General features: G+C 45.2%; 1 protein-coding gene across 1 annotated transcript; it reads left to right on the top strand.

The window, feature by feature from the left end:
* The first annotated feature begins 8,589 nt into the window (after positions 1–8,589).
* PCNP (PEST proteolytic signal containing nuclear protein) lies at positions 8,590–14,860 on the top strand. Its single transcript, XM_069757692.1, has 5 exons — positions 8,590–8,734; positions 8,964–9,184; positions 9,923–9,997; positions 10,584–10,639; positions 14,500–14,860. The coding sequence occupies exons 1-5, from the start codon at positions 8,707–8,709 to the stop codon at positions 14,618–14,620; spliced, it is 501 nt and encodes a 166-aa protein (XP_069613793.1). The 5' UTR covers positions 8,590–8,706; the 3' UTR covers positions 14,621–14,860.
* Positions 14,861–18,860: the final 4,000 nt, after the last annotated feature.

Raw genomic sequence — 18,860 nt, 5'->3', positions numbered from 1 at the left:
ACAGCATGTGAAATTGATTGTCAAACAATGTTGCTTCTTAAGTGGACAGTTTGATTTCACAGAAGTTTGATTTAGGCTACTTTCACACTAGCGTCGTTCGATGCACGTCACAATGCGTCATTTTGAAGAAAAGACGTATCCTGCAAAGTTGCCTGCAGGATGCGTTTTTTCTCCAAAGACTTTCATTAGCGACGGATTGCCACATGTTGCATCCGTCATGCGACAGATGCGACGTGTTTATGCAGCCCGTCGGGACAAAAAAACGTTCCTTGCAATGTTTTTTTGTCCATCGGGTCTGCTTTTTCCGACCGTGCATGCGTGGCCGTAACTCCGCCTCCTCCTCCCCGGACCTTACAATGGGGCAGCGGATGCGTTGTAAAAGTGCATCCGCTGCCCCCGTTGAGATTTTTCTTCACAGCATGCTTCGGTACGTCGGCCCGACGCTAGTGTGAAAGTAGCCTAACTTGGAGTTATATTCTGTTGTTTAAGTGTTCCCCTTAGGCTACTTTCATACTAGCGTCGTTTGGGATACGTCGCAATGTGTCGTTTTGGGGAAAAAAACGCATCCTGCAAAGTTGTCTGCAGGATGCGTTTTTTCCCCATAGACTAACATTATCGACGCATTGTGGCGCATTGCCACACGTCACAACCGTCGTGCGACGGTTGCGTCGTGTTGTGGCGGACCGTCCGAACAAAAAACGTTGCTTGCAACATTTTTTTGAGCGTCATGTCCAGCATTTCCGACCGCGCATGTGCGGTCGGAACTCCGACCCCACCTCCCCGCAACTCACAATGGGGCAGCGGATGCGTTGGAAAAATGCATCCACTGCCCCTGTTGTGCGGTGCTTCCACAGTATGTGTCGGTATGTCGGCCCGACGCACTGCGACGGGCCGAGTACGACGCTAGTGTAAAAGTAGCCTTATTCTTTTGAGAAGTGTGTATGTATGTGTATTGTGGTGTAGTGACCAATGGTACAGCCAGGGGGTGCTGTGTGTGCGCTGCAAGATGCACTTGGAGGCATAATTCTGATGAGACAAAGTCCGGCAGTGTTGTGAATGGCCAATATGTGTCACAGAGGGAGTCTGCGTGGTAAGTCTGATGCAATATTGTTGTTCTGGGACCTGTAGTCCCTCAAGAGTGTGTATATGTATGGTGTAGTTGAAAGGGAGGCTTACTAGGCTAGTTGTGTGAGATGGGAGGGACAAACTAGCCACACATCCACACTCCCACCTGTGGGAGTAGTTAGTACTATATAATGTGATTGAGGTCTGGTCACATGGTCTTGGACCTGAATGGTCTATGCTGGAAGGTCCTGGAAGCTTGTGTTGGAAGTCCTGGAGAATAGGATTCCTGAAGAGCACATGGCAGGGCTCTGGACCTAGCACATGCCAGTGTGTGGAACGGATGGAGATCCGTGTTGTACTGACCGGGGTCAGAGTGAGAAACGTCTGAAGGATACCTCTGTGGAGGAGAGGTATCTGAGAAACCTGTGCGGCACCAACAGGTAACGGAAAGGGATCCGAGTTATGCTAACCAGGGTTAGAAGAGAGAGACATTGTGTACGGGGCACCTCTGAGGCCAAGAGGTGTCCAGGAACCTGTGAAGATCGCCAGCAGGTAACGGACGAGGTCCGTGTCTTATGCTGACCGAGGTCAGAGACGAACTGTGGTGAAGTTGAATATGTCCAGATGGTGTTCAAGCTGTTGCCAAGTTCCTGAGGATGTGCTTTATGTCATGTGAAATAAACCTAAAAGATTCTGTTTTATAAGAAATCCGTGCCTGAGTGTGTTAATCCCGTGCCAAGCGAGTGTTCCCCAAGACACGTAGTAGGCGCTATGCTACAGTATCTATAATATAACACTGCGAGCGTCACTCTGTCCGAAGCCTTTATAGATTGCGCAAGCGCCGGCGCAGTCTGGACCCCACAGAGTGACGCTCCCAGGAGATCGCGGTATGCGTAAGCACTGAACGCACACCGCGATCTTCAACGAGAAGCAGGGACGTGCCAGGAGGGTGAGTATAAGCTATATTCACCTGGCCCTGATCCAGCGCTGCCCGCTGCTCTGTCCTCCGGGTCCTCTGCCTGTGACGTTCACAGTTCAGAGGGCGCGATGACGCGCTTAATGCGCGCCGCCCTCTGACTGAACAGTCACAGCCAGAGGACCCGGAAGAAGAGGCACGCAGCGCTGGATCAGGGCCAGGTGACCATAGCAAGTGTCGGGGGCCTGAGCTAGCGGCGACTCCGGCACCTGACCCCCACAGCGCGCCGGTGTCCCCGCCTGCTCAGGCCGCCCAGCACTCAGCGCCCAGTGACGATAGGTGAGTATGGTATTTTTTTTATATATATATATTGCAGCAGCATACGGGGCATATAATACTATGGAGCATCTTATGGGGGCTGTCAACATTTATGGAACAGTATACGGGGCATACAATACAATGGAGCAGCTTACGGGGGCCATCAACATTTATGGAGCAGTATACGGGGCATACAATACAATGGAGCATTTTATGGGGGCCATCAACATTTATGGAGCAGTATACGGGGCATACAATACCATGGAGCATCTTATGGGGCCATCAACATTTATGGAGCAGTATACGGGGCATACAATACAATGGAGCATCTTATGGGGGCCATAAACATTTATGGAGCAGTATACGGGGCATACAATACAATGGAGCATCTTATGGGAGCCATCAACATTTATGGAGCAGTATACGGGGCATACAATACAATGGAGCATCTTATGGGGGCCATCAACATTTATGGAGCAGTATACGGGGCATATACTATGGAGCATCTTATGGTGGCCATCAACCATAATGGAGCAGCATACGGGGCATATACTATGGAGCATGTTATGGGGGCCATCAACCATAATGGAGCAGCATACGGGGCATATACTATGGAGCATTTTATGGGGGCCATCAACCATAATGGAGCAGCATACGGGGCATATACTATCGAGCATCTTATGGGGGCCATCAACCATAATGGAGCAGCATACGGGGCATATACTATCGAGCATCTTATGGGGGCCATCAACCATAATGGAGCAGCATACGGGGCTTATACTATGAAGCATCTTATGGGGGCCATCAACCATAATGGAGCAGCATATGAGGCATGTACTATGGAGCATCTTATGGGGGCCATCAACCTTTATGGAGCAGCATATGAGGCATATACTATGGAGCATCTTATGGGGGCCATCAACCATAATGGAGCAGCATACGGGGCATATACTATGGAGCATGTTATGGGGGCCATCAACCATAATGGAGCAGCATACGGGATATATACTATCGAGCATCTTATGGGGGCCATCAACCATAATGGAGCAGCATACGGGGCATATACTATCGAGCATCTTATGGGGGCCATCAACCATAATGGAGCAGCATACAGGGCTTATACTATGGAGCATCTTATGGGGGCCATAAACCATAATGGAGCAGCATATGAGGCATGTACTATGGAGCATCTTATGGGGGCCATCAACCTTTATGGAGCAGCATATGAGGCATATACTATGGAGCATCTTATGGGGGCCATCAACCATAATGGAGCAGCATACGGGGCATATACTATGGAGCATCTTATGGGGGCCATCAACCTTTATGGAGCAGCGTATGGGGCAAATGGATGGGAGCAGCAAATTGCAGGATGGGAGCAGCACATGACAGGATGGGGGCGTAGGATGGGAGCAGCAAATGACAGGATGGGGGCGCAAGATGGTAGCAGCACATGACAAGATTAGGGTGCAGGATGGAAGCAACACATACCAGGATGGAGACCCTATACCAATATAAATGCTCGCCACCCGGGCATAGAACGGGTTCAATAGCTAGTGTATATATAATACAGTTCTCTTACAAAAGTTTTAGTCAAGCGTGGAAAAATTGCTTCAAAGTAAGAGTGCTTTAAAAATGGAAATTATTATTATTTTTTTGATCAATGAACAAGAAAAATCTAAATCAAATAAATATTTGTTGTACTGAATCTTTCCTTTCAAAACCGCATCAAAGCAGCAATTCTTCTAGATACAAATTGTTATGCTAAATATACTTTGGTTTATTATTTAGACAAATATACCTATACATCTATATAAGGTGGATAATATGCCTGTTTTCATGTTATTTAGATATATAATTGTGTTTTAAAAAATCTATATATAAATTTTCTTAATCAAAATGGCGCTGACAGCCACTCCTGCGCAGTAGCATTTATCGCATTCTGATACATGCTACAGCATCGGCACCATTTTGCTAGAGCAAACAAATCGGCTCCATCAAGATGGCGGAGCATGAGTAGTAGCATCGTTCCAATAGCTGCTACTGTGCAGGCACCACCAGCACCAGCGTGATGGAGCCTAATTTTTTTTTTCTCTACCAAAATGGTGCTGGCGCAATTTTGTAAAGAATTTTATTTATTTATTTTATTTTTTTTAAACAACAAAACTATATGTCTAAATAACAAGAAAACAGGCATATTATCCTCCTTATCATGCTACAGCACAGGAGCTGCTGCCTGCCTGATGAATGCTATTTTTTTACTGTAAAATAGGGGTCAGGTCACTGAGGGATCAGTGACCTGTCATAAGCCCATAGAGATGCATATTATATTTAAGTATAGCACCATATAAAGATCCCCACCGCCCACAGGATGCCCTAGACCTAGAGCACTTGAATCTCATTAACTGAAAACTACAAATACAAATTAAACAACAACCACAAGATGGAGTTCATCAACCCAGGTATCATTTTAATCAGTATAACAGCACCAACCTGACACTGTAGTGTTCTGAGCACAATCCTGTTGACAGGTTCACTTAAAGGACCTCTGCAGTGAGGCTGTGCTACACATCTTGGACAAGTAACCATATACCTTCTGTCTATAAAAGCTTGTGCAAATCCTTCTGTTTCTATGTAATTTCACAAAGACCATAACTTCCAGCACTCCTTGTTCTCCTTTACGCTGAAGATAGTTCTTCTATACATTGGTTGTATGTTTGAGGTCATTGTCTCACTACAAAATTGAGAACCTCCACCATACTCACTATTGCCTGCAGACACCATTTTACTGCTCTCTAGCCCTTTTGTTAGTCCAGATCACCTGTTGCCATTGTTCTACACCCAAAGTCCCACATTTTCATGTATAGTTGAGTTGCTTGGCATTGTTAATTATTAACACTTTTTTTTTTAAAAAGCATTTTTACTTTTCAGCATGTTCTCTACACCTGCCTAAATCTTTGGCACTTTACTGTACATATTTGGTATCCCCCACATTCATAAAAAGGTCACTTCAAGTAGAGATATAGTAAGGGTCTCAAAAACAATATCATAAAAATTCCCTGTTCAAATATTACATTATTGATTAAAAGAACCAAAAATTGGTTCACACCAAACAAGTGACCAAATCAAAAAGAAAAAAGTGCTCAAAAAAACAGTTTAAAACTGTTGGGGTAGACTTGAAGTCCCTGGTGTCCCACCTAATCTCGCACCTACCTGGCTGCGGAGGTTGGCATCCTTGGGGGGGGGGGGGGAATGTTATGGCGCCCCGGCTCCATGATGGCTATCTCTAGGGGCCCTGATATACCTTGCAGCCACTAGGGAAACCCTCTACATAAATCTCTAGAGGGACCCCTAGCAATGAACATAGATAAACCTATGCTAAAGGACACCCTAGACAGCCCCAAACATAAAAAAAACAATAGGAAAGAACACATAAGGCAAACAGTGGCATAGATGGTGAAAAAGTCTTAATGATAAAGAGCCTTTCGCAGACAAAAACTTGATGTTGGTGGAAATCAGATACACCACATCAATATCACATATAATACACTGACCATCACAATATATTGTTAGTGTCATATAATGGTTCTAGGCTCCTGAGACGGCAACATACTATGATAAACTCATTGGCACACCGGGATCCGTCCTGAAGATAAATAGATTCAGATATCCCTCACTGATGCAACCATAGTGATTGATCTAGCCAATCCAGTTCCACTGTCTCTAAAGACACCAGAACGTCAGACTCACATACAAATAAAAAAATGCTAAATAAGCATATCAGATACACAACATATTAATACTCATCTTTTTCACCCACCACCTGCCATGCATATATTGGCGTCTCAATGCCTTTCGCCTCATTAGGCTCATCAGGAGGCCTGATGACTGGATATCATGTGTCCCGATATGTTGTGGTAGCTAAATGATGATGAACAAAATTCTCCATTTTAACCTACCGCCATAGCCATATTCAAAAATGCTCACCAATTGTCAGCAGGCCGGACGTCGTAATAGTACCGACCCTCACATTCAGGGCCCATGCCCCAGCTGGAACGCAGATGTTCCGCCAACCCGCCGCTAGAGAATGGAACACAGAGATACTGCCACCATTCAAATGCCCCTACAGAAATCATACCGGACATATACATTTATATAAGGGAGGTATCCCCTACAGAAATCATACTGGACATATACCGTACATTTACATAGGGGAGGTATCCCCTACAGAAATCATACCGGACATATACATTTCTATAGGGGAGGTAACCCCTACAGCAATCATACCTGACATATACATTTATATAGAGGAGGTAGCCCCTACAGAAATCACCTGACATATACATTTATATAAGGGAGGTATCCCCTACAGAAATCATACCGGACATACATTTCTATAGGGGAGGTAGCCCCTACAGAAATCATACTGGACATATACATTTCTATAGGGGAGGTAGCCCCTACAGAAATCATACTGGACATATACATTTCTATAGGGGAGGTAGCCCCTACAGCAATCATACCAGACATGCATTTCTATAGGGGAGGTAGCTCCTACAGCAATCATATCGGACATATGCATTTATGTATTGGAGGTAGCCCCTACAGCAATCATACCGGATATATGCATTTATGTAGGGGAGGTAGCCCCTACAGCAATCATACCGGACATATGCATTTATGTAGGGGAGGTAGCTCCTACAGCAATCATACCAGACATATGCATTTATGTAGGGGAGGTAGCTCCTACAGCAATCATACCGGACATATGCATTTATGTAGGGGAGGTAGCCCCTACAGCAATCATACCGGACATATGCATTTATGTAGGGGAGGTAGCCCCTACAGCAATCATACCGGACATATGCATTTATGTAGGGGAGGTAGCTCCTACAGCAATCATACCGGACATATGCATTCATGTAGGGGAGGTAGCCCCTACAGAAATCATACCGTACATATATATTTATGTAGGGGAGGTAGCCCCTACAGCAATCATACCGGACATATGCATTTATGTAGGCAGGTAGCCCCTAGAGAAATCATACCAGACATATGCATTTAGGGGAGGTAGCCCCTACAGAAATCATACCAAATACATTTATATAGGGGAGGTAGCCCCTACAGAAATCATACCTGACATATACATTTATATAGGGGAGGCAGCCCATATAGAAACCATACCTGACATATACGTTTATATAGGGGAGGCAGCCCATACAGAAATCATACCTGACATACATTTTAACATATATTCAGAAAAAAATCTTACATTTATTATGCAAATGAAGGCGCTTTGGTGCACTGTTAGGCTGCCGTCACACTAGCAGTATTTGGTCAGTATTTTACATCAGTATTTGTAAGCCAAAACCAGGAGTGGGTGATAAATACAGAAGTGGTGCATATGTTTCTATTATACTTTTCCTCTAATTGTTCCACTCCTGGTTTTGGCTTATAAATACTGATGTAAAATACTGTGGGCATGCCTTGATGCCTGGTTTCTGCTTGTCGGTAAGCCTGGAAGTGCAATGAGGAAGCCGCTGCACATAGGAGGGGAGGGCACCTAACTCTTGGGCCATGTGACAGAATGTGCACTGACCGAATGCACCGCTGGGCTCCTGCGGTGTCAGTGCTGCACAGGTGCAGTAAAGTGACTTGATTTTAATGTTCGCTCTTTACAAAGCGGGTGCTGTCAGTAAGGAGGGCCCACTATGGATATTTGGGAGCGTAACAGTGCACCAAGGCATGAGCCCCACCAAGGTGCACCAAAGCCCCCTCATTAGCATAAATGTCACATTCCAGTCTATATGCCTGCTGTGGTTTTATAGGGGTCATGTCCTCTTTATAAATGAATACTTTATTTTGTGCTTTGGAAATGGCAGACCCCACTGAGGAATAAACGACTCCATTTGCCTGCTGAGTCCTCTGGGCTTTATAATAAAGCTTTTTGGAGTAAAAACAATAGGAAGTCGCCTGTCTTCTGCTATGTGTGCTCCTGTGAGTTTGCAATAAAGCTTTTTCTAGTAAACAAAAAAAAATCAATAGGCAGTCGCCTGCTTCCTGCTGTGTGCGCCTGCGTGTTCGCAATAAAGCTTTTTGAAGTAGCCACAAAAAAAAAAAGGGTCCGCCACAACCATAGAGGCTAGTGTAATCCTGAGCGTACGCATGAGACTGTCTAGGCCACCTGCCTCCGCTCTATGGTCACGCTGCTGGATGGAGGCTCGGCTTGAAGGAGGTGTGACGTCATGGCACAAAGGGTCCGCCACAACCATAGAGGCTAGGGTAATCCTGAGCGTACGCATGAGACTGTCTAGGCCACCTGCCTCCGCTCTATGGTCACGCTGCTGGATGGAGGCTCGGCTTGAAGGAGGTGTGACGTCATGGCTGTCTAGTTAGCGCCGAGAAAGATGGCGGATAAGAAGGAGCTACAAGGAGGTGATATGGAGAGTGTGTGATGGCGGTGCGTGCTGTGTGTGGCCATGTTGGTGGCGAGGAGTGCGGCGTGTGCTGTGGTGGCTGCAGTGCAGGGCGGGTCACTGTGTGCCGTGTGGGTCCTGCCTACACTATTAATATGGTGAATTTTGGTGTTTTTTGTGGTTGCTGTTCCCATCATTCAGCTCAGTAACAAAATGCTCATCTTGGTAAGTTGTTTCAACTTCACCAGGACCAGAAGAAGACGCAGAAACCACAGTGAACACTAAGCCTGTTTCTTCCAGTAATGGAGGGGAGAGTTCTGGCCGTGGCGCAGAGAAGAGGTCAGCCGTCACCTCGGCGGAGGAGGCTGGCTCCCAGCCCTGCCCTTCCAAAGTGGCCAAGTTCGGCTTTGCGTTTGGAGGTCAGGCAGCGAAGAAGCCGCCGTCCATATCGATAAAGCTTGGAGTGGCGGTACGTATCCAGTGCCCGTGGGCTGCGGTGTGGAATAGTGGCTGCATACTCCTGCCTGTACAGCGGGGTCCGGCACACGGACCCCTCCCTTCATGGCGGCTGTATCGGTCTATTTGTTATCTATTTCTAAAGCATAGACTAATTTGTCGCCAGATGCTGCGGAGTTACTGGTACCCTCCAATGATAAACCCTACTGGAGGGTTGTCTCTTCATAATAGTAACCTGGAGGAATTGAAAAAGTCAGCATGGGGTTAAAAAAAATACTGATAATTGGCTGTCTGAAAAATATAAGGAGGCAATATAGAGGAGTGTCCGGCACATTCTAATTATTATGGAATGTATGGGTCGTCCCTATTCAGCTCTTGGCAATGGTGGGAAGAAGGATCAGGCATGTTGAATTTCAGCATGCTCAATCCTTTCTTCCTGCTGTACATAACATAAGCTTCGGCCATTGCAAACAGATGCATGTCGGGGTAGGTTCACACTGTGTTTGTGGCCACTGTTGGCCATTGTCAGGATGGCTTCCTGGCACGGTACCACATAGGGCCCCATTGTACATTGGATCTAAGTTGTGCAGGCACAGATGCAGTGTGGACCTCGCCTCGATGTCTGGGGGAGACGCTGTCTACAAGTTGCACCTTTTCACCCACCGATCCGCATCTTCTCAAAGTCTTGCCGTTTGCTGTCTCGTCAGGTTGTAGCTATTCTCGCATTATTAGTCATATTTTTCTTTTTTAGAAACCGAAGGATGCACCTCCTGCCGCAGCCCCCCAAAAAACCTCTGTAGCCGCAGCGTTTAATGATGAGGATGATGTAAGTATGCACATCCCTTTGTACGCCCCCATGTCTGCAGGATTACTGAAGTCTGGGCTCAATGGTGTTTGGACATGCCATAAATCCAAAGAAGGAGGCAGATGTTGGGACAGTAGAGGATTTAACCCATAATATACATTTATTTTGTTTTTCAATATTTTATCTTCTATCCTCCTCTTGGATAAATGTGTCTAATAAGTGAAAACCCCATTTAATGTACGTGGGTTGGCGTGTTGTAACTCACCATTCCTATACAGGGATATGGCCTATTTTCCTTTCCACAGTACATCTCCAGGTATTGAGTCCAGGCTGTTTCGTTGCTTCTTCTCATGGCTGAAAGGATTGGTCCTTTTATGTCTAGACTGTGGAAACCTCTATGTGGAGATGCACAGAACTATCTCCAAGCAGTACAGTAGCAGCTGTCCAGACAAGTCAAAGCTTTGGGTTTTATGTTCCAGTAACAGATATCTACATCCTTTACAGCTCAGTGACTAAAAGGCCAACACCTGATTCTTCCAGTACATCTGCTGCCTTGTGTTTTAGAAATACTACCTGTATTTCATGTAGATACATTTATTATTTGCAGAGTGAACCTGAAGAAATGCCCCCAGAAGCAAAGATGAGGATGAAAAATATTGGAAGGTAATGTTCCCTTTCTGGAATAGTTTAGACTTACACTGCCCCCTACAAGAGCTTCTTTGTGATTGCACTGACCTCTGATCATGTTTTGTAGAAATGTTTCACTACTAAAATAAAGATCAATATAGTGTTAGGCTAACAGCTTGGCAATTGTACCCAACAGTGGCAATGATGTGCCGTTTTCTGGTATGTACACTAGTAATGCATGGTGCCACATATTAGGCCATGCATCAGTACAATACCTCAGTTGTTTTGTTGCCGGGGCATTTGTGCACCAAGAGACATTGTCCTGTACTGTATCCTTGATGCCATTAGATGCCTTACTGCAGACACCAACGGACTCTTTTACGTTCCTGATACAATAGCGCCTACTGACCAAAGTTTATTAGGGCACCTCGTAAAAGATTAGTTGTGATCCTCCTTTTAATCAATGATATGTTCCTATAGAAGTGATTAGCATCTTCTGTAGACATATGATCACTAGTGGGGCATGTATATCAGTAGTGTCACTGTTTGATGACCCTCATACTAGTTACATGCCACATACAGTCATGGCCAAAAGTATTGACACTCCTTCAATTCTGTCAGATAATACTCATTTTCTTCCTGAAAATAATTGCAAACACAAATTATTTGGTCTTATTATCTTCATTTAATTTGTCTTAAATGAAAAAAACACAAAAAGAATTGTCCTAAAGCCAAATTGGATATAATTCCACACCAAACATAAAAAAGGGGGTGGACAAAAGTATTGGCACTGTTCGAAAAATCATGTGATGCTTCTCTAATTTGTGTAATTAACAGCACCTGTAACTTACCTGTGGCACCTAACAGGTGTTGGCAATAACTAAATCAAACTTGCAGCCAGTTGACATGGATTAAAGTTGACTCAACCTCTGTCCTGTGTCCTTGTGTGTACCACATTGAGCATGGAGAAAAGAAAGAAGACCAAAGAACTGTCTGAGGACTTGAGAAACCAAATTGTGAGGAAGCATGAGCAATCTCAAGGCTACAAGTCCATCTCCATAGACCTGAATGTTCCTGTGTCTACCGTGCGCAGTGTCATCAAGAAGTTTAAAGCCCATGGCACTGTGGCTAACCTCCCTAGATGTGGACAGAAAAGAAAAATTGACAAGAGATTTGAACGCAAGATTGTGCGGATGTTGGATAAAGAATCTCGACTAACATCCAAACAAGTTCAAGCTGCCCTGCAGTCCGAGGGTACAACAGTGTCTACCCGTACTATCCGTCGGCGTCTGAATGAAAAGGGACTGTGTGGTAGGAGAACCCAGGAAGACCCCACTTCTTACCCCAAGACATAAAAAGCCGGGCTGGAGTTTGCCAAAACTTACCTGAAAAAGCCTAAAACATTTTGGAAGAATGTTCTCTGGTCAGATGAGACAAAAGTAGAGCTTTTTGGGCAAAGGCATCAACATAGAGTTTACAGGAGAAAAAAAGAGGCATTCAAAGAAAAGAACATGGTCCCTACAGTCAAACATGGCGGAGGTTCCCTGATGTTTTGGGGCTGCTTTGCTGCCTCTGGCACTGGACTGCTTTACCGTGTGCATGGCTTTATGAAGTCTGAAGACTACCAACAAATTTTGCAGCATAATGTAGGGCCCAGTGTGAGAAAGCTGGGTCTCCATCAGAGGTCATGGGTCTTCCAGCAGGACAATGACCCAAAACACAGTTCAAAAAGCACTAGAAAATGGTTTGAGAGAAAGCACTGGAGACTTCTAAGGTGGCAAGCAATGAGTCCAGACCTGAATCCCATAGAACACATGTGGAGAGATCTAAAAATGGCAGTTTGGAGAATGCACCCTTCAAATATCAGGGACCTGGAGCAGTTTGCCAAAGAAGAATGGTCTAAAATTCCAGCAGAGCATTGTAAGAAACTCATTGATGGTTACCGGAAGCGGTTGGTCACAGTTATTTTGGCTAAAGGTTGTGCAACCAAGTATTAGGCTGAGGGTGCCAATACTTTTGTCTGGCCCATTTTTGGAGTTTTGTGTGAAATGATCAATGTTTTGCTTTTTGCTTCATTCTCTTTTGTGTTTTTTCATTTAAGACAAATGAAATGAAGATAATAATACCAAATAATTTGTGATTGCAATCATTTTCAGGAAGAAACTGAGTATTATCTGACAGAATTGCAGGGGTGTCAATACTTTTGACCATGACTGTACCTTATGGAATGAAAAAAAAGAATTCCTCACCTGTTTGATAGCCGGGTTTGAATGATGTAATTTGCAATAACCATGTCCTGGGTACACTGCCTTTATTATTCCCATCTTCATAGATGTGTATTGTAGGATAGCGCATGTAAAAACAAACATTTTTGTAATTTATTGAAATTTGCAGCCGTTCTTGACAGAGTAACACTTTTCTAGTGTTTACAGCTTGAGGCCGACCACCGCTGATATCTAGATGGTAAGCACTGCACTGAAGCTGGACAAGCTTGGGTAATGGTGCACACCAGCGATTCTGGCCAACTTCAAAACAGTGATTACAAGCTCAGTAGAAAAGATCTTGGAAGCATTGCACATGTTCGACTGGTTAGCAGTGGTGGCCAGTCTCCAAGGCAATAAGCTATAAACAAGTGCTAATTTCTCAACAATGACTGAAAATTTTAATAAGCAAAAATTGCTTGGATTAGCAAGTACTGCTTGACAATACCCATTGGGAATAACCTTTTTAGCCGTGGTAATTAAATGGTTTGTATCAAGATTAAAAGTTACCCGATATCCATTGGATAGGGTATAACGTCACTTTTGCTTGGACCCCCATCAACCCTCGAGAACTGGGTTCTGAACAGCATGCACACCTTCACTCCATTCATTTTAGTGGGACAGCCATAGATTGCTGAGCACTGCACTTGGCTATCTTTGGAACTGAGAATGAATGGAGCATTGGGGAGCATGCCCGGCCTCTGCCCCATTTAAATGAGGCTCTTCCGAAGCCTAGAGGCTGAACCAACAGTGATCAGGAGATCATAAGATAAGGGGGTAACGTCTAATCTTGGAGAACACTTTTTAAAGGGAACCTGTCACCCCCCAAAATGGAAGTTGAGCTAAGCCCACCAGCATCAGGGGCTTATCTACAGCATTCTGTAATGCTGCAGATAAGCCCCCGATGTATCCTAAAAGATGAGAGAAAGGTTAGATTATACTCACCCAGGGGCGGTCCCAGTCCGGCGCCTCCTATCTTCATCAGATGATGTCCTCTTCTTGTCTTCACGCTCCGGCGCAGGCGTACTTTGTCTGCCCTGTTGAGGGAGGGAGAGCAAAGTACTGCAGGCGCCGGGCCTCTCTGACCTTTCCTGGCGCCTGTGCACTGCAGTACTTTGCTCTGCCCTCAACAGGGCAGACAAAGTACGCCTGCGCCAGAGCCACAGCGTGAAGACAAGAAGAGGACGTCATCGTAAGAAGATGGGAGGCCCCGGACCGCAACGCGTATCGTACCGGGACCGCCCCTGGGTGAGTACAATCTAACCTCTTTTTCTTATCTTTTAGGATACATCGGGGGCTTATCTACAACATTCCAGTATGCTGTAGATAAGCCCCTGATGCTGGTGGGCTTAGCTCACCTTCGATTATGGGGGTGACAGGTGCCCTTTAATGGGCTATTCCTAATAAAGAAAACGGGGTCATTCTGCAGTTCTGTGGTGGGTGTTCAGGAGTGCAACTTAGGGAAAATTGGGCTACTTTTTGCCTTCAATTTTGAGGTGGTCCAAGGAGATAGCATCACACCATCGTTGTGTGACAGAAGTAGTAGATAATACATCAAAGGTCCCATTTGAGAACCCCCTTACACTGCACTGGAATTTCACAAGGTTCTGTTTGCCTATTTGTTTGACCATCTAGGGACACGCCGACCTCATCAGGACCAAACTCGTTCAACAAAGGCAAACATGGATTCTCGGACAGCCAGAAGCTCTGGGAGAGGAATATTAAATCACACTTGGAAAGGGTCCCAGATGACTGAATTATGGACAGGGCTTATGTGATGATCTGATGTTCAAATCTGGTTTTGTTTTTTTCCCCTCCCCTGTCCCCTCAGAAGGATACCCTTGCAATTGGAATGAGGTGTTATGTTTTTGAAGGAACTTGTATGGCACAGAAGCAAATGAGAATTGTAATTATGTTTTGTACTGAGTTGTTCTGCTGTTTGTCTATAGTTTTCATTTACTGTCATTGGGAATAAACACTTGTTTTGTCCATTGGAGTGTGTCTGCTCTTTGCCTCTACCACTGACAATCTCACTGACCGTGAGTGACACTGCTTTCTTCAGCAATACAAGCATATGGCTGGTTAGTTAGGTCTGATGACACAATGATTCTAAATTAATATGTGAAAACTCATGTTCTTATCGCACCATGCTTTCTGTCTTGGGTGCCATTGCAATACAGTTGCCAAGTGTTAGTTGGCCAATGTCAATAAGGAGATATATACGGTATGTATTTTTCAAAACCATGAAATTCTGCATCAGTTGATAAACATGTGGATTATCAGGCAACAACTACGCTTACATGCCTTCCACCACATTTCAGACATTTTTTACATGGTCGACAAGGGGATGGGAGTTTTCTGGAAATGGGTCAAAATGTGTATATTAACTTAATGGAATGGACCAAAGTAAGCCAACTAACAGATGGTGAAAGGTTACGCTATACCAGTGGTGGCGAACCTATGGCACGTGTGCCAGAGAGAGCACGGAGAGCCCTCCCTGTGGGCATGCACACCATCGCCTTACAACTAGCGCCTGCATGGGGAGCTGTGCGCCAGGGTTGGGGTAGCAGAGCAGTTCGGCGTTGCAGTGCAGAGTGTACACCTGGGGCATTACTAGGTCCTTTGTTTCAGGGCTTGTGCCCCGAATCAGAAGTGCACTGCCCTAATATTTTGGCTGCATGTTTCTATTTTAAATAAAGTTTATTTTGTTGTATTGTAGTGTGTCTGCATCTCGGTGTACGCAGGCACACACGCAGCATCACCTCCTTTAGGCTACTTTCACACTTCCGTCGGTACGGGGTCGTCGCAAACCGTCGGCCCAACGTACCGACGGACGTTGTGCTAAATTTAGCACAACGTGGGCAGCAGATGCAGTTTTACAATGCATCCGCTGCCCATTGTGATCGGGAAGGAGCGGGCGGAGTTTCGGACGCGCATGCGCTGTCGAAAATGGCGGACACGTCACGTCACACACAAAGTTACATTGAACTTTTTTTGTGCTTCACATCCGCCAAAACACGACGGATCCGTCGCACGACGGATGCGACGTGTGCCGATCCGTCACTAATACAAGTCTATGGGCAAAAAACGCATCCTGCAAGCACACTTGCAGGATCCGTTTTTTTGCCCCAGCGTTTCTGCACCTCAAAAAAAACTGCGAATCCGCAACGTGTGCACATACCCTTAAAGTAGCCTTAGCCCAGTGTGTAGCGGAACCAGATTCCTAGTCTACTTGGCTCCTCCTCCCAGTTAGTACAGCCCCCCGCTTTGAGCTGGGATCTCCACTCATCTGGAGCAAGTACTCAACTGCCATCAATTCAATCGGCAGTGGCAAAAGGCGGCCCTGTCAGAGATTATTAGCTGCGATTTAGTGATAAGTCTGAAGCTCTGTGTTGGCTGATCGGTACAGTGTCACATTTCTCATCCCCACACTGCACTGACCAGTGAGCTCCGAGCACAGACACTAAATCTGTGTCCTGTCACTGATGCTTTGATTAATCCAGACTGACCTCTGATCCTATCCCACCTCCTACAGCAAATATATTGTGTACTATATACACATGCACCATACCTGTCTGCTGTCATTTGACCCTTCTCTTTTTCCTGCCCTCTGTTGCTCCAGCCTGCTCTGTTGCCCATTCCCTCTGTTGCCCCTGCCTTTTCTCTATTGATCCTACCTGCTCTCTGCTACCCTTGTTTACTGTTGCCCCTGCCTGATCTGTTGCACCAACCTGCTCTCTGATATGCTTGCTTGCACTCTGTTGCCTCTGCCTTCTCTCTGTTGCCCCTGCTTTCTGCATTGTTTTTTATAAACTAAAACCTCAGTATTCAGATTAAATTGCCGTGTTAGCACTTTGTGGTAAATAAGTTGGTTTTGGGTTGCAGTTTGGGCGCTCGGTCTCTAAAAGGTTTGCCATAACTGCACTAAACAGTATAAAGATGTGCAAAATGTATCATTCTGTATGTGCCACTATAATTTAGTGAATTCCAAGACTGCCTAGTATGAAGTTTGCACAGTTTAAAACGGGTGGGGGATCTTTTTTTCGGCGAAGGGCCATTTGGACATTTATACCATCTTTCAGAGGCCGTACAAACTCCGCTCACAAAGTACATCCTGACTCTGGCACTGGTGTCAGGACGTAATCTTTCATAGCATGCCCTTCAATGTTCAGTAGTGAACACTGCGTGTGTGCTAACAGAGCAAGAATAAATTAATGAGCTGGTGGCCATCAAAGTAAGCTCCTTGCCCAAGAATGCGGCCCCAGAGAATCTGCTGGGGGCCTGATAAAAGGTCATCGAGGGACGTAAACAGCCCTGGGGCCTGAGGTTCCCCACCCCTGGTCTAAAAGTTAGACTGCTTCATAAATCTGCCTCAGTGTGTCTATGCCTTGCTTTAGGTGTATATGTTAGGGAAAAAATCTCATCATATTCCTAAATTGTATCCATACGACTAAGGGGTGAGCACTTACTGCGCATTCTTATACATGAGGGGGTGGGGAGTATGTTTTGCAGTTTTTGATCATCGCAAAGTATGGTGGCAAGAGGTATATATCATGAAATCTCCCAGTCATTTGGCTTGGTCCTTATAGCATAGGTGGGTAGCATCCAGCCTGCAAAATGATTGGTCTAGTCGTGCCAAGGCAAACTCTTCAGCATAGTAACTTGCGCCTTAGTACTGCATGTATACCCAGATAAGGGAGCCTGGAGGTCTTATCAGGACACACCCAAACCACATCTGCATCCCCCTCAGTCAGTCTCCACAGAGGCATTAGTTATCTCTATCACCTCCCCCCACCCCCAACATAGTTAGGCCACGTGCACACGTTGCGGATTTTTCCGAACTGATTTTGGTAAATCCACAGGTAAACCGCACTGTGGATTACATGCGGAATTACCACGATTGTTTTGCAGATTCCTATTATGCGGAATCCGCACAAAGAATTGACATGCTACAGAATAAACGCTATGTTTCCGCGCGGTACTTTCCGCAGCATGTGCACTGCGGATTTTGTTTTCCATAGGTTTACATGGTACTGTAAACTCAGGGAAAACAGCTGCGGATCCACAACGTGTGCACAATACCCTAAGCCTTGCATGGGATCTTCTCTGTCATTTAGATAAAACTACTTACTGATGCCTCATGCCAGACTGAAGAGTGTAAATGCACAGGGCAAGTTACTCTGTCAAACTCCTGTAACTGGAGAAAAATCTTAGACATGGTAACTACAAAGATAAGTTGATGCAGTGTGTTGAACTTTCCAAGAGAAATGGACAAATGATAATTTTTCTTTTTTGTTGAAGTTAAAAGAGAAGCCATCACATGAGCCGAGTTATTAAATGTGTCACCAAAGTTGAGTAATTTTTAACACGCCATGGCGGGACATCCATCAGCTATGGCCACAACATGAGGGATCTACTGCTGACTCTGTAGGAACATGTGTCCTCCGGGTCAGGGCATCAGGAACGTTACCGCGGTCTCTTAGGAATGAATTTAAGCATTTCCAGAGGCTGACAATGACCCTACAGCTGAAGAAAAGGAAATTTAGTCTTTTTGCATTGATAATTTGAATGGCCCGTGAATTAGGTTATACATGCTCAAATGGCGTTTTGAAAAAAAAAAAAAAAAAGGTTCCCCACCCTAGTCTGACAGTGTGGGGGGGAAAAAAAAATCACGATCAGAGACTCCATTTCTAATGCTTTATTGGTAGCTTAGAATAATCATCAGCAGGGAAGATGTTCAGAAAACAAAAATCTAGCACTCACAATCAGAAAATAGAATTATTCTTACCGTTAATTCGGTTTCTAGGAACCTTCCACGACGGCATATGGAGGTTGTCTCTTTGCCCTAATGGGGAACAGGAAACACAGAGAGGTTTAAAATGACCTCCCAACTGCCAGTGACTTACAACTGAAACCATAGCACCGGTTTACCTTCTGAATCCCAGAACTAGTCCAGGAATATGTATCGGGTGGGAAATTAGTGCCGTCGTGGAAGG

This window comes from Ranitomeya imitator, chromosome 3 (genome assembly GCF_032444005.1).
Source record: "Ranitomeya imitator isolate aRanImi1 chromosome 3, aRanImi1.pri, whole genome shotgun sequence".
In the NCBI taxonomy this organism is placed as follows: Eukaryota; Metazoa; Chordata; class Amphibia; order Anura; family Dendrobatidae; genus Ranitomeya; species Ranitomeya imitator.
This window is presented reverse-complemented; position numbering and strand designations above follow the sequence as displayed.